We start from the raw sequence: 15,852 nt of genomic DNA on the forward strand, positions 1-15,852 counted from the left end.
TGGTGATGTTTAACTAACCTCATGCCAAGTGAGTACAGGAAGACAAAAGAAAGTCTGGCATGTACTGAACAATATAGCTTAAATCCTATGACTGCAAACTTGTACCAAACACTGTAACCTTGTTGTATTTGTGTTGCTGCCAAGCATGGGCATAAGAAGGCTGGCGTCTGCTTGTCAGAAGAACATTAATTAGTTTCAGTGCTTGATACAGTGCCATTGTAATGACTGGTTTGGTTTGATTTTATTTAGTCGTGAGAAGCAGCGACTGTTGAAATTGGATTTGTCAAGAGGTAGTCCATCACCGGTTCACTCAGACGCTGCAGTAAATGCTATTGGAAAGAGAACCGTGGTCAGCAAACAACTGTCAGATGTTGAAGATAGACTGAGAAAACACAAGTAAGTTTTAGTTGCGCTCAATAGGTTAAGAACATTTTCTTCAGTCTGAACGTCAAAGGAATAATTTTGAACCAATTTAATAGAAGCTTCTCCCAGGATGTCTTGGAGACAGCAGTGAGATAAATGACTAGACCAACTTTTTTTTTTTCACTCGAGTAATTGTTGTCTAGGACCCTGAAAAAGCTCCCTTATTTCTGTTCAAATAGTTGCATGGGATCTTTATCTGCACCTGAGCAGATTTTTTGTTCCAAGTTCTCAAGAGTGGTGGTAACTGAGGGCAGCACGGTGGCCTAGTGGTTAGCACAGCAGCCTCATGGCGCTGAGGTCCTAGGTTCGATCCCGGCTCTGGGTCACTGTCCATGTGGAGTTTGCACATTCTCCCTGTCTAGAACATAGAACATAGAACACTACAGCGCAGTACGGGCCCTTCGGCCCTCGATGTTGCGCCGACCTGTGAAACCATCTGAAGCCTATCTGACCTACACTATTCCATTTTCATCCATATGTCTATCCAGTGACCACTTAAATGCCCTTAAAGTTGGCGAGTCTACTACTATTGCAGGCAGGGCGTTCCACACCCCTACTACTCTCTGAGTAAAGAAACTGCCTCTGACATCTGTCCTATATCTCTCACCCCTCAATTTAAAGCTATGTCCCCTCGTGTTGGTCATCACCATCCGAGGAAAAAGACTCTCACTGTCCACCCTATCTAACCCTCTGACTATCTTATATGTCTCTATTAAGTCACCTCTCAGCCTTCTCCTCTCTAACGAAAACAACCTCAATTCCCTGAGCCTTTCCTCGTAAGACCTTCCCTCCATACCAGGCAACATCCTAGTAAATCTCCTCTGAACCCTTTCCAAAGCTTCCACATCCTTCCTATAATGTGGTGACCAGAACTGCACGCAGTACTCCAGGTGTGGCCGCACCAGAGTTATGTACAGCTGCAGCATGACCTTGTGGTTCCGAAACTCAATCCCCCTGCTTATAAAGGCTAGCACACCATATGCCTTCTTAACAGCCCTATTAACCTGGGTGGCAACTTTCAGGGATTTATGTACCTGGATGCCGAGATCTCTCTGTTCATCTATACTACCAAGAATCTTGCCATTAGCCCAGTACTCTGCATTCCTGTTACTCCTTCCAAAGTGAACCACCTCACACTTTTCCGCATTAAACTCCATCTGCCACCTCTCAGCCCAGCTCTGCAGCTTATCTATGTCCCTCTGTATCCTATAACATCCTTCAGCACTATCCACAACTCCACCGACCTTCGTGTCATCTGCAAATTTACTAACCCATCCTTCTACACCCTCTTCCAGGTCATTTATAAAAATGACAAACAGCAGTGGCCCCAAAACAGATCCTTGCGGTACACCACTAGTAACTGAACTCCAGGATGAACATTTGCCATCAACCACCACCCTCTGTCTTCTTTCAGCTAGCCAATTACTGATCCAAACCGCTAAATCACCTTCAATTCCATACTTCCTTATTTTCTGCAATAGCCTACCGTGGGGAACCTTATCAAACGCCTTACTGAAATCCATATACACCACATCAACAGCTTTACCCTGATCCACCTGTTTGGTCACCTTCTCAAAAAACTCAATAAGGTTTGTGAGACATGACCTACCCTTCACAAAACCGTGTTGAGTATCGCTAATCAACTTGTTCTTTTCAAGATGATTATAAACCCTATCTCTTATAACCTTTTACAACATTTTACCCACAACCGAAGTAAGGCTCACAGGTCTATAATTACCAGGGTTGTCTCTACTCCCCTTCTTGAACAAGGGGACAACATTTGCTATCCTCCAGTCTTCCGGCACTATTCCTGTCGACAAAGACGACATAAAGATCAAGGACAAAGGCTCTGCAATCTCCTCCCTGGCTTCCCAGAGAATCCTAGGATAAATCCCATCTGGCCCAGGGGACTTATCTATTTTGACATTTTCTAAAATTGCTAACACCTCCTCCTTTTGAACCTCAATTCCATCTAGCCTGGTCGACTGAACCTGAGTGTTCTCCTCGACAACATTGTCTTTCTCCAGTGTAAACACTGACGAAAATATCCATTTAATGCTTCCCCTATCTCCTCTGATTCCACACACAACTTTCCACTACTATCCTTGATTGGCCCTAATCTTACTCGAGTCATTCTTTTGTTCCTGATATACCTATAGAAAGCCTTAGGGTTTTCCTTGATCCTATCCGCCAACGACTTTTCGTGTCCTCTCCTCGCTCTTCTTAACTCTCCCTTTAGGTCCTTCCTGGCTAACTTGTAACTCTCAAGTGCCCTAACTGAGCCTTCATGTCTCATCCTAACATAAGCCGCCTTCTTCCTCTTGACAAGTGCTTCAACTTCCTTAGTAAACCACGGCTCCCTTGCTCGACAACTTCCTCCCTGCCTGACAGGTACATACTTATCAAGGACACGCAGTAGCTGTTCCTTGGAAAAGCTCCACATTTCGATTGTACCCATCCCCTGCAGTTTCCTTCTCCATCCTATACCTCCTAAATCTTGCCGAATAGCATCATAATTGCCTTTCCCCCAGCTATAATTCTTGCCTTGCGGTATATACCTATCCCTGCCCATTGCTAAAGTAAACATAACCGAGTTGTGATCACTATCACCAAAGGGTTTCGCCCTCACAACCCAAAAATGTGCAGAGTAGGTGGATTGGCCACACTAAATTGCCCCCTTAATTGGAAAAAAAAATAATTGGATAATCTAAATTTTTTTTTAAAAAGAAAAAAAAAGTGGTGGTAACTGTACCACTAGTCAGCTAAAGTCAATAATCTTTATTAATGTCACAAGTAGGCTTACATTAACACTAATGAAGTTACTGCGAAAATCCCCTAGTCGCCACACTACGGCACCTGCCCAGGTACATTGAGGGAGAATTCGAAATGTCCAATTCACCGAACAAGCACGTCTTTCAGGACTTGTGGGAGGAAACTGGAGCACCCGGAGAAAACCCACGCAGACACTGGGAGAACGTGTAGACTCTGCACAGACAGTGACCCAAGCCGGGAATCGAACCCAGGTCCCTGGAGCTGTGAGCAATAGTGCTAGCCATTGTGCTGGGCAAGTTGACAAAAATAGTTTGTTTCTATTGTTGTAGTTCTCTGGTAACGTTCAGTTAGTTTGCAATTTAAATAAAGTTGCTTTTCCCTAATTTGAGAGATGATATAAAAATACATGTCTTTTCATGTTTTCTGTAGGGCTCCCAAAGTTTTGTGTTGCTGCATTTATGACTAGTGTAGTTAATTTAATTTAATTTTTTTCTCCTGCTCAAAACCACTACAAAGCAGGGAAGAATTTGGATTTCTCTTTCATACAAGTTTCAGGAAAGGATAGGAAAATTCAAGCAAAATTATAGGTATATCAATTTCCTGCAATAGGAGAAAAAAAATTCTACACCTATTCTTTGTCCGTGCTGCACCTTCTATTAATAAGGTACAGCTTCCTTGAGACTTTCAAATCAAAACCCATTTTAATGATCATGTTTCCTTGAGATTTGGTAACCAAATAAATCTATCTATGGTAATGGCACTATTTAGTTATAACGTTTAATATTTCATAGAGTTTTCATAGAATTTACAGTGCAGAAGGAGGCCATTCGGCCCATCGAGTCTGCACCAGCTCCTGGAAAGAGCACCCTACCCAAGGTTAACACCTCCACCCTATTCCCATAACCCAGTAATCCCACCCAACACTAAGGGCAATTTTGGACACTAAGGGCAATTTATCATGTCCAATCCACCTAACTTGCACATCTTTGGACTGTGGGAGGAAACCGGAGCACCCGGAGGAAACCCACGCACACACTGGGAGGATGTGCAGACTCCGCACAGACAGTGACCCAAGCCGGAATCGAACCTGGGACCCTGGAGCTGTGAAGCGGATGTGCAATCCATATAATGCATTCCACCATCTGTTTTATAGAACATAGAACAGTACAGCACAGAACAGGCCCTTCGGCCCTCAATGTTGTGCCGAACAATGATCACCCTACTTTAAACCCACGTAACCCGTATACCCGTAACCCAACAATCCCCCCATTAACCTTACACTACGGGCAATTTAGCATGGCCAATCCACCTAACCCGCACATCTTTGGACTGTGGGAGGAAACCGGAGCACCCGGAGGAAACCCACGCACACACAGGGAGGACGTGCAGACTCCACACAGACAGTGACCCAGCCGGGAATCGAACCTGGGACCCTGGAGCTGTGAAGCATTGATGCTAACCACCATGCTACCAAGTTCTCTTAAAACAAACTTGAGGCGTAACAATTCATGCTCTGTTTTTATTTTAGTCTCCTCTTGACAAAAGATGAATCTCTCTTATCAAACCTGCTGCAACAAGAAGCAAAAAAGAAAGAAGCACTGCGCCAGGCTGAAGCTAAATATATGAAGCATAAAGAACAGTTGCAGGCAGCTGAGAAGATTGTGAATGCAAATAGAATGCTTCTTAAAAAGCTTCAAGAACAGGTAGGCAACATGAGTTTTCTTGAACTTCTCTTTTCCAATTCTTTAAAAGTTCCAAGTAGAATTAATATTTTGCACGTTAATTGGTCCATTTTAAAAGCAATTATTCTTTAAACTGTCAGCAGTTGCCATGGTGCAGCTGATTTTTGACCTGGACTGGAGGAAGAGGATGGGAAGTCGGTCAGATTCCTGCTCCTGGTTACGGTGTTGAAATGGCTCTACTGGATTATGAGGTCAAGATTGGGTTTACCCATATCATATAGCTTGCTAGTACTTCACTCTCAAGGCCCATATGTGGATGATGCCGGTGGTGTCCAGTGAAGGTCCACCCTAGCAAGAAAAGTACTTCAAGGAAAGAAGAAGATTGGGAAACTTGTTTTTTGGTGTTTGGCTTCCATTCCTATAATGGGCAAGGCCTAGCTCCTCTCAAATGCCATAAACGCACTTTATATGTAATGAGGTACTTATGAACTGCATTATTTTTAAAATTCAAGTCGATGTAGCAGGCATTTTGTGCACAGGAAAGTGGGGAAATACAGAATGAAATGAATCACCGGTTAAGTTATTTTTCCTCTGAGGAAACTAGGGGTCACCGTTTAAAATTGATGTCTTCTATTTAAGACCGATGAGGAATTGATTTTCACAAGTATTGTGAGCCTATGGAATTCTCTTCCACAGAGCTGTCAAAGCTGGATCAGTGAATATATTTAAAGCTGAGTTAGGTGATCTTTGATAAGAGTCCAGATTGTGGGGAGGCAGGAATGTGGAATTAACACCACAATCAGATATTCCAAGATCTTATCAAATGGTGGAGCAGGCTGAATGGGCCAGATGATCTTACCCAAGAACCAGGAGAATAGTGCCATGGAGTCTTAATATCATTAATCTAAATCGTGGAACAGGCTGGTTAAAAATTAGATTATTGACATCTCATCTGGCTGCATCTTTCTAATGCAGCAGCTGCTCTGCACCATATGGAGTCAGTATAGATTATGTGTAAATAGTCTGAGATGAATTTTTTCTTGCAATTTTGGGCTAGACCGTGTCCTTATTAAGCAGTCTTGACTTTTCCACAATGACAAAAATGTGTCTTTCTCTCTTTCTCTCTCTCTCTCTTTCCCCCCCCCCCCCAATTCTTTTAGATCCACAAAGTACAACATCGAATACAAATTAAGAAGAACTTGTCAGTAAAATACGAAGAATTTGCACGAGCAAAAGCTGTTGCCAGTCGAGAAGTGGGAAAGCGTAAACGTGAACAAGATACTTTTGTCGTAAGTTGAAAACCATTTCACCTTTCGCAGGATGCATGCTTTGCTGGCAAGTCTGCATATATTTCCCATCCCGAAGAACCCTTGAAAAGGTACGGTTGTGATAGCTGCCTTGAATACAAAGTGGTTTGCTAGGCTATTTCGGAGGGCAGTTAGATAAACCACATTTTTTGTCTGTCAGATATCAGACACGAAGCACCGCAAATGGCTTTCCCTGAAGGACATTGGTGAACCAGTAGGGTTATTACGACAATCCAGTACTTCATAATCCCCTCATACTAGTTCTTTATTCCACATTTATTTAATCAACTGAATTTAAGTTCCCCTGGTGGAATTTGAATCATGTCACCAGATCATGAGTCCAAGCCTCTAGTTTACTAGCCCAATAACGTAACCATTATACTACTGTACTGGGCCAAGATATAAAATATGGTCATTGATTTTTTTAAAAATTATTGTAGGGTTATTAGGTCAGAAGAAATAAGATCAGGTGTGAATCATTCGGCTCTTCAAACCTGCTCCTGCTCCACTGTTCAATAGGATTACAAATGATGTGATTGTGACCTTTTCTCTCTTCTGCTTGTCCGCATAATCTTGACTCCCTTTTGTCAATCAAAAATTAGTCCAACTCAACCTTCAGTAGATATTAAAATCCAACCTCCACTGCTCTCTGGAAGAGACCATTGACCACCTTTAGAGGAAAATCCTCCTTATCTCTGAATTAAATGGGAGAGCCCTTATTTCTAAATTCTGTCCCCTATTTATAGATTTCCCTCCAGTAGAAATGTCCTTTCACCATACCCTGTAAAAGCCCTTCAGAATCTGGGCTGGGTTTCTCCGAAAGTGGGGCTATGTCCTCACGCCCGCCGGAAAACGCGCGCGAATCACTCCAGACTTTTTTCAAAAGGTCTGGAGTGATTCTCCGATTTCAAGAGGGATAGCAGGGCCCTGGAGTGCGCCCTGTAGCTCCTGCTGCCGATACGGGGCCCTGCACTTCCGGCCGCGGGTCTGCGCATACGCGCAGTGGCCGTTTTCGTGCCGGCCCCTATGCAACATGGCAGAGCCACACAGTGGGCTGGTGTTGAAGAAGATAGCCCCCCCCCCCCCTCCCCGATCACGTGTGCCCACCGACAGCCCCCAATCGCGGGCCTGGCCGCCCCACCAGGACGGCCAGCGCGGCCGCGAGTCTGAGCTTCCGCCGGGTGGAACCTAGTTGGAACCATGCCGGCGGACTCAGCTGCTCGATCGCGGAGGCCTTTCAACGGCCCCCGACTGGCGCTGCGTCGACCGCATGCAGCAATTCTCCGGTCCCCAAGAACAAAGAACAAAGAAGTACAGCACAGGAACAGGCCCTTAGACCCTCCAAGCCTGTATCGACCATGCTGACCGTCTAAACTAAAATCTTCTTCACTTCCTGGGTCCGTATCCCTCTATTCCCATCCTATTCATGTATTTGTCAAGATGCCCCTTAAATGTCACTATTGTCCCTGCTTCCACCACCACCACCTCTGGCAGCGGGTTCCAGCCACCCACTACCCTCTGTGTAAAAAAAACACTTGCCTCGTGCATGCTGTATGCCTTCTTGACTACCTTCTCCACCTGTGTTACCCCTTTCAGTGACCTGTGGACCTGTACACCTAGATCTCTCTGACTGTCAATACACTTCAGGGTTCTACCATTCACTGTATATTCCCTACCTGCATTAGACCTTTCAAAATGCATTACCTCACATTTGTCCGGATTAAACTCCATCTGCCATCTCTCTGCCCAAGCCTTCAAACGATCTAAATCCTGCTGTATCCTCTGACAGTCCTCATCGTTATCTGCAATTCCACCAACCTTTGTGTCGTATGCAAACTTACTAATCAGACCAGTTACATTTTCCTCCAAATCATTTATATATACTACGAACAGCAAAGGTCCCAGCACTGAACTCTGGAACACCACTAGTCACAGCCCCCCAATCAGCAAAGCACCCTTCCATTGCTACTCTCTGCCTTCTATGACCTAGCCAGTTCTGTATCCATCTTGCCAGCTCACCCCTGATCCCGTGTGACTTCACCTTTTGTACCAGTCTGCCATGAGGGACCTTGTCAAAGACCTTACTGAAGTCCATATAGACAACATCCACTGCCCTACCTGCATCAATCATCTTTGTGACCTCTTCGAAAAACTGTCACGTTAATGAGACACGACCTCTCCTTCACACAACCATGCTGCCTCTTGCTAATACGTCCACTTGCTTCCAAATGGGAGTAAATCCTGTCTCAAAGAATTCTCTCCAGTAATTTCCCTACCACTGACGTAAGGCTCACCAGCCTGTAGTTTCCTGGATTATCCTTGCTACCCTTCTTAAACAAAGGAACAACATTGGCTATTCTCCAGTCCTCTGGGACATCACCTGAAGACAGTGAGGATCCAAAGATTTCTGTCAAGGCCTCAGCAATTTCCTCTCTTGCCTCCTTCAGTATCCTGGGGTAGATCCCATCAGGCCCTGGGGACTTATTTACCTTAATATTTTTCAAGACACCCAACACCTCGTCTTTTTGGATCTCAATGTGACCCAGGATATCTACACACCCTTGTCCAGACTCTCAAACCACCAATTCCTTCTCTTTGGTGAATACTGATGCAAAGTATTCATTTAGTAACTCGTCCATTTCCTCTGGCTCCACACATAGATTCCCTTGCCTATCCTTCAGTGGACCAACCCTTTCCCTGGCTACCCTCCAGCTTTTTATGTACGTGTAAAAAGCCTTGGGATTTTCCTTAACCCTATTTGCCAATGACTTTTCGTGACCCCTTTTAGCCCTCCTGACTTCTTGCTTAAGTTCCTTCCTACTTGCCTTGTATTCCACACAGGCTTCGCCTGTTCCCAGCCTTCTAGCCCTGACAAATGCCTCCTTTTTGTTCTTTTTACCAGGCCTACAATATCTCTCGTTATCCAAGGTTCCCGAAATTTGCCGTATTTATCCTTCTTCCGCATAGTAACATGCTGGTCCTGAATTCCTTTCAACTGACATTTGAAAGCCTCCTACATGTCAGATGTTGATTTACCCTCAAACATTTGCCCCCAATCTAGGTTTTCCCCCCCCAATTTAGCATATTCCCCCTAGGACCACTCTTATCCTTGTCCACCACTTTAAAACTTACTGAATTGTGGTCACTGTTCCCGAAATGCTCCCCTACTGAAACTTCTACCATCTGGCTGGGCTCATTCCCCAATACCAGGTCCAGTACAGCCTCTCCCCTAGTTGAACTATCTACATAGTGTTTTAAGAAGCTCTCCTGGATGCTCCTTACAAACTCTGCCCCGTCCAAGCCCCAATGAGTCCCAGTCAACATTGGGGAAGTTGAAGCTGAGAATCGCGTCCCGGCATCAGAGTCGATCGTGGGTCTGAGAACCCATTCTGTGCCCCGGCGCCAAGTGCAATTTCGGCACGGAGGGTCGGAGAATCCCGGCCCCGATGTTTCAATGAGCTTACCCCTCATTCATGTGAACTCCAAAGAGCATAGGCTCAACCTTCCCTTATTTTTAAAAAAACCTTCATCCCAGGAATCAACCTGGGACCTTCTCCTGAAGTGCTTCCAATGCAAGTATTTCCCCCTCGAGCAAGGAGACCAGAAATGTACAGTGCTCTGGTGTGGTCTCCCCAATGCCCTGTATATTTGCAGCAATATTTCTGTACTTTTACACTCCATGCCCCTTGAAAATAGAGGCCAATATTCCATTTGACTTCCTGATAACTTGCTCTGTTTGCATGCTAGCCATCCTGTAATTCATGTATAAGCATGCCTAGATCCACCTCCTACTGCAGAATTCTGCAGTTTCTCTCCATTTAAATAAGATTCCACTTTCTATTCCTGCTGAAGTGGATAACTTCTTGCATTATATTTGGTCCGTATTCCCAAATGGCATTATTAGCAGCAAGAGATTCTGTGAACCCATGTTTGCTGCCATTGGAGAATATATTAAATTCCATATAGGTGAGTCTATCTCGTTTGGAGGGGGGGGGGGTAAATTTCCTACAACATACACATGGAAAAGACTGCAAAATCAGAGTGGCAGAGGCTGATGAACTCCATCCTTGTGGTGTGATATCAGTACTCACTTACCCCAACCTCTGAGTTGCTGGAAAGTAGGAAAAAGCTGCAAACACAATTTGAATTACTATCAATGGATAAGGCAAATGGAGGAGAGTTCTGTGAGGGTTTCTGACGGGGTGCATTACAACCCCATTGCTACTGTTCTCTCTGGCAAGATTTTCTTCAAATCCGATAGTGGTGTCTACCCTGATAATCTAGAAGTAGTTCTGACAGCATTTTAAACTCCGTTACATGTCCTTGTTGGACCCTATCTGCAATAAATCACCACATTTTGCCAGCGAGTTTTAACTCGACGTTTAGTCCTGGGAGGGGAAGGTTTGGGGACTTGTTCGTGGAGGAAAGGTTTGCGAGCTTAAAGGAGCTGTCCGAGACATTTCAATGCCCTAGTTCCAATCTGTTTAGATACTTTCAGATTTGTAATTTTTCATGCAAGACTTTCCCCTAGGCACCATCCTCTTCCCCGTTGAAGAGATTTTGTCTTTGCCGGGTCTGGTGGGAGGATTATTTAAAGCCTATATGGCCAGATCCTAGCAGTGGAGTCGGCTTTATTGAATGAGGTAAAAGTGAAATGGGAAGGGCAATTGGGTCCTAGTTTGGATGGTGTGTGAAGAGGGTCAACTCCACATTCTCTTTTGCTTGACTTCTGATCCAGTTCAAGGTGGTGCACAGGGCTCATCTGACCAAGGCGAGGATGTTTTTTTTTTCTGGGGTAGAGAACAGGGGTGAGTGGTGTTCTCGGGAAGCCAGCTAATCACACTCTTTTATGTTCTGGTCTTGTCCCAAGTTAGTACGGTTTTGTTTTTTTAAATTTTAACACCATGTATCCGACTCACCAGTGCTGCCGACGGGGGTGAAGGCGGATGTCCTCGCCTTTGCCTTATTAATAGCCCAGAGATGAGTTCTGCTTGAGTGGAGGTCTCCTACTCCAGTACTTTGGTTTGGTTGAGTGATTTCATGTCTTACATTTGGAGAAGGTCAAGTGCACCATTAGAGGGTCGGTACCTAGGATGGCAGCCATTCATTTCCTTTGTTAAACAGCTAGTTATTATGGGGTTTAGTTTAAGGGGGGGTTAAGTTAATTAGTGCTTTTGATTGTTTGCCATTGTAACTTTGTTAGATTTTGTTTTATAATAAAAAATGTTGCAATAAAAATTTAGTCTGCCAAGTTCGTGCCCACTGAACCTATTTGCATCCCTTTGCAGACTTTGTATCCACTTCGCAACTTGCTTTCCCATCAATCTATATCATTGACACAAAGGCTAAAAATTAGTGGCAGCTTTATTCAAGTCTTTCAAATAGATGGTAGTTAATTGAGATCCCAGTGCCCCTATGACACAGCTCCACTAGTTTGCCAACCTGAAAATTACAGATTAATGCCAACTGTTTCCTGTTAGCTAATGCTCTCTCCGGGCTAATATGTCACCCTCTACCATGAGGGTTTATCTTGTGCAGTAACCTTTTTGTGGCAGCTTATTATATCCTCAAAGAACTCCAATAAATTTATCAAACAAAACTTCCCTTTCACCAAACCATACTGACTGCCTGATTGTGTCTGATCGTATTCTGATTTAGTACCATCAGTTTTCTTGGTACCTTTTCTCTAATGATTGTGATTGTTTTACGTTCTTCCCTTTACCCCCTATGTTTCTATTCTTGAGATGCTTTTGATGTTTTCAGTGTACGTACTTGTTCAAAGTCTTTGCAATTTCTTTGCCTCTCATTATTCCCCAGTTTCGTCCTCTAGTGGATCAGTGCTTTACTTTTGCTACTCTTCCAGCTTCTGTACCAGAAGATACCGTTGAACCTGTTTTTTGATTCCTGAAAGCTTACTCTTGTATTCCAATTGCTGCTTTTTATTAAAGCCATCCTTTGGGAAATGTATTAGAAATTGGTAATCTTCTGGCCTTCCATTAATGATTGCAACATTTGTACATCCTTTCTTTTCATGTGATACCATCCTAACTTTAGTTGGCCAAGGATGCATCCTTTTCATAACATCTTTCTTTATCAATGGACTCTAATCATAAATGCATAACAAATAGGGAAAATCTCGAACTATATGCCCATTATAGATTGTATATCTTAAGTAGCCATGTTATCAAATCTGTGCATGTTTCTTTAAGTAACTTCCAAGGAAATCCTAGGTGATGCACCAGTACTTGCAGGGTTATAGTGGATTTGTAACTTTTTATATTCATTTTAGTTTTTTAATGAAACCTTTTGGTTGGGACAATTTGATTTTCTTTTTACTTCAGACATTGGGGCCAAATTACTTTAAACTTACAATCTTGTGATGTTGGGATACTATTTAGATTTTTAACATTAACAGTAATGATGATTTTAAAAAGTTGTTTTATTCCTTCAGTCTAATAAGAATATCCGGTTGGATGGCTCATCTAAGCATGTGGCAATTTTGAAGAAACAAACTACTGAATATATAGCTATGGAGAAAAAACGTTTGCAGCAACTTGAATATGAGTATCGGCTGAAGATTCAAAAACTGAAAGAGGCACAGGCTTTGAGAAAAGCGGGGCAACCTGAGAATCTGCCTGGGGAAGAGCATGCATTTGTGGTATCTCAGCCTTCTCTACATGACCTAACACAGGATAAACTTGTTCTTAATACTGAAGAAAATGATGCAGAAGATGAAGTGCAGTCTCCATCTCTAAGGGAGCGAAGGCGGTCATTCCGGGAATCAAACTCTTTCACTAAACCAAATCTCAAGCACAAAGATCTAAATCAAGGAAAAGAAGCTTTAAGCAAACTTGCTAAGAAAAGCTTTGATGAGCCTGAATTGTTTCTTGGGCTCAATATTGACGAACTTAAAAAGCTTCACGGAGAGGCTGATGACTTGAAAACATTGCTTCAGAAAACATTAGACTGGGTGTCTTCAAAAGAGAAACCTGTGTATGGTCAGGTTAGTAGAAAAAAAGTTGGATCTGTCCGTATTGCAAGGCATAGAACATAGAACGATACAGCGCAGTACAGGCCCTTTGGCCCACGATGTTGCACCGACATGGGAAGTCAAAAACTAAAGGCCATCTAACCTACACTATGCCATTATCATCCATATGCTTATCCAATAAACTTTTAAATGCCCTCAATGTTGGCAAGTTCACTACTGTTGCAGGTAGGGCATTCCACGGCCTCACCACTCTTTGCGTAAAAAACCTACCTCTGACCTCTGTCCTATATCTATTACCCCTCAATTTAAGGCTATGTCCCCTCATGCTAGCCACCTCCATCCGCGGGAGAAGGCTCTCACTGTCCACCCTATCTAACCCTCTGATCATTTTGTATGCCTCTATTAAGTCACCTCTTAACCTTCTTCTCTCTAACGAGAACAACCTCAAGTCCATCAGCCTTTCCTCATAAGATTTTCCCTCCATACCAGGCAACATCCTGGTAAATCTCCTCTGCACCCGTTCCAAAGCTTCCACGTCCTTCCTATAATGAGGCGACCAGAACTGTACGCAATACTCCAAATGCGCCCGTACCAGAGTTTTGTACAGCTGCAACATGACCTCATGGCTCCGGAACTCAATCCCTCTACCAATAAAGGCCAACACACCATGGGCCTTCTTCACAACCCTATCAACCTGGATGGCAACTTTCAGGGATCTATGTACATGGACACCGAGATCCCTCTGCTCATCCACACTGCCAAGAATTTTACCATTAGCCAAATATTCCGCATTCCTGTTATTCTTTCCAAAGTGAATCACCTCACACTTCTCCACATTAAACTCCATTTGCCACCTCTCAGCCCAGCTCTGCAGCTTATCTATGTCCCTCTGTAACCTGCAACATCCTTCCGCACTGTCTACAACTCCACCGACTTTAGTGTCGTCTGCAAATTTACTCACCCATCCTTCTGCGCCCTCCTCTAGGTCATTTATAAAAATGACAAACAGCAACGGCCCCAGAACAGATCCTTGTGGTACGCCACTCGTAACTGAACTCCATTCTGAACGTTTGCCATCAACCACCACCCTCTGTCTTCTTTCAACTAGCCAATTTCTGATCCACATCTCTAAATCACCCTCAATCCCCAGCCTCCGTATTTTCTGCAATAGCCGACCGTGGGGAACCTTATCAAACGCTTTACTGAAATCCATATACACCACATCAACTGCTCTACCCTCGTCTACCTGTTCAGTCACCTTCTCAAAGAACTCGATAAGGTTTGTGAGGCATGACCTACCCTTCACAAAACCATGCTGACTATCCCAAATCATATTATTCCTATCTAGATGATTATAAATCGTATCTCTTATAATCCTCTCCAAGACTTTACCCACAACAGACGTGAGGCTCACCGGCCTATAGTTACCGGGGTTATCTCTACTCCCCTTCTTGAACAAAGGGACCACATTTGCTATCCTCCAGTCCTCTGGCACTATTCCTGTAGCCAATGATGACATAAAAATCAAAGCCAAAGGCTCAGCAATCTCTTCCCTGGCTTCCCAGAGAATCCTAGGATAAATCCCATCAGGCCCCGGGGACTTATCTATTTTCACCTTGTCCAGAATTGCCAACACTTCTTCCCTACGCACCTCAATGCCATCTATTCTAATAGCCTGGGTCTCAGCATTCTCCTCCACAACATTATCTTTTTCCTGAGTGAATACTGACGAAAAGTATTCATTTAGTATCTCACTTATCTCCTCAGCCTCCACACACAACTTCCCACCACTGTCCTTGACTGGCCCTACTCTTACCCTTTTATTCTTTTATTCCTGACATACCTATAGAAAGCTTTTCGGTTTTCCTTGATCCTACCTGCCAAAGACTTCTCATGTCCTCTCCTTGCTCGTCTCAGCTCTCTCTTTAGATCCTTCCTCGCTTCCTTGTAACTATCAAGCGCCCCAACTGAAACTTCACACCTCATCTTCACATAGGCGTCCTTCTTCCTCTTAACAAGAGATTCCACTTCTTTGGTAAACCACGGTTCCCTCGCTCGACCCCTTCCTCCCTGCCTGACTGGTACGTACTTATCAAGAACACGCAATAGCTGTTCCTTGAACAAGCTCCACATATCTAGTGTGCCCAACCCTTGCAGCCTACTTCTCCAACCTACACATCCTAAGTCATGTCTAATGGCATCATAATTGCCCTTCCCCCAGCTATAACTCTTGCCCTGCGGGGTATACCTATCCCTTCCCATCACTAATGTAAAGGTCACCGAATTGTGGTCACTGTTTCCAAAGTGCTCACCTCCCTCCAGATCTAACACCTGGCCTGGTTCATTACCCAAAACCAAATCCAATGTGGCCTCGCCTCTTGTTGGCCTGTCAACATATTGTGTCAGGAAACCCTCCTGCACACATTGTACAAAGAACGACCCATCTAATGTACTCGAACTATATCTTTTCCAGTCAATATTTGGAAAGTTAAAGTCTCCCATAACAACTACCCTGTTACTTTTGCTCTTTTCCAGAATCATCTTCACCATCCTTTCCTCTACATCCCTAGAACTATTAGGTGGCCTATAGAAAACTCCCAACAGGGTGTCCTCTCCTTTTCTGTTTCTAACCTCAGCACATACTACCTCGGAAGAAGAGTCCCCATCTAGCATCCTT

General features: G+C 43.9%; 1 protein-coding gene across 1 annotated transcript in view; it reads left to right on the top strand.

Annotated features, from left to right (window-relative positions):
* LOC119954853 (zinc finger C3H1 domain-containing protein) overlaps window positions 1-15,852 on the top strand; it is a 65,701-nt gene that overhangs the window by 26,072 nt on the left and 23,777 nt on the right. Inside the window, 4 exon segments of the mRNA XM_038780435.1 lie at window positions 250-396; window positions 4,724-4,898; window positions 6,038-6,166; window positions 12,636-13,187. Coding sequence (XP_038636363.1) covers window positions 250-396; window positions 4,724-4,898; window positions 6,038-6,166; window positions 12,636-13,187 — 1,003 coding nt within the window.

The sequence above is a fragment of the Scyliorhinus canicula genome, chromosome 20 (assembly GCF_902713615.1).
Source record: "Scyliorhinus canicula chromosome 20, sScyCan1.1, whole genome shotgun sequence".
Taxonomy (NCBI): Eukaryota; Metazoa; Chordata; class Chondrichthyes; order Carcharhiniformes; family Scyliorhinidae; genus Scyliorhinus; species Scyliorhinus canicula.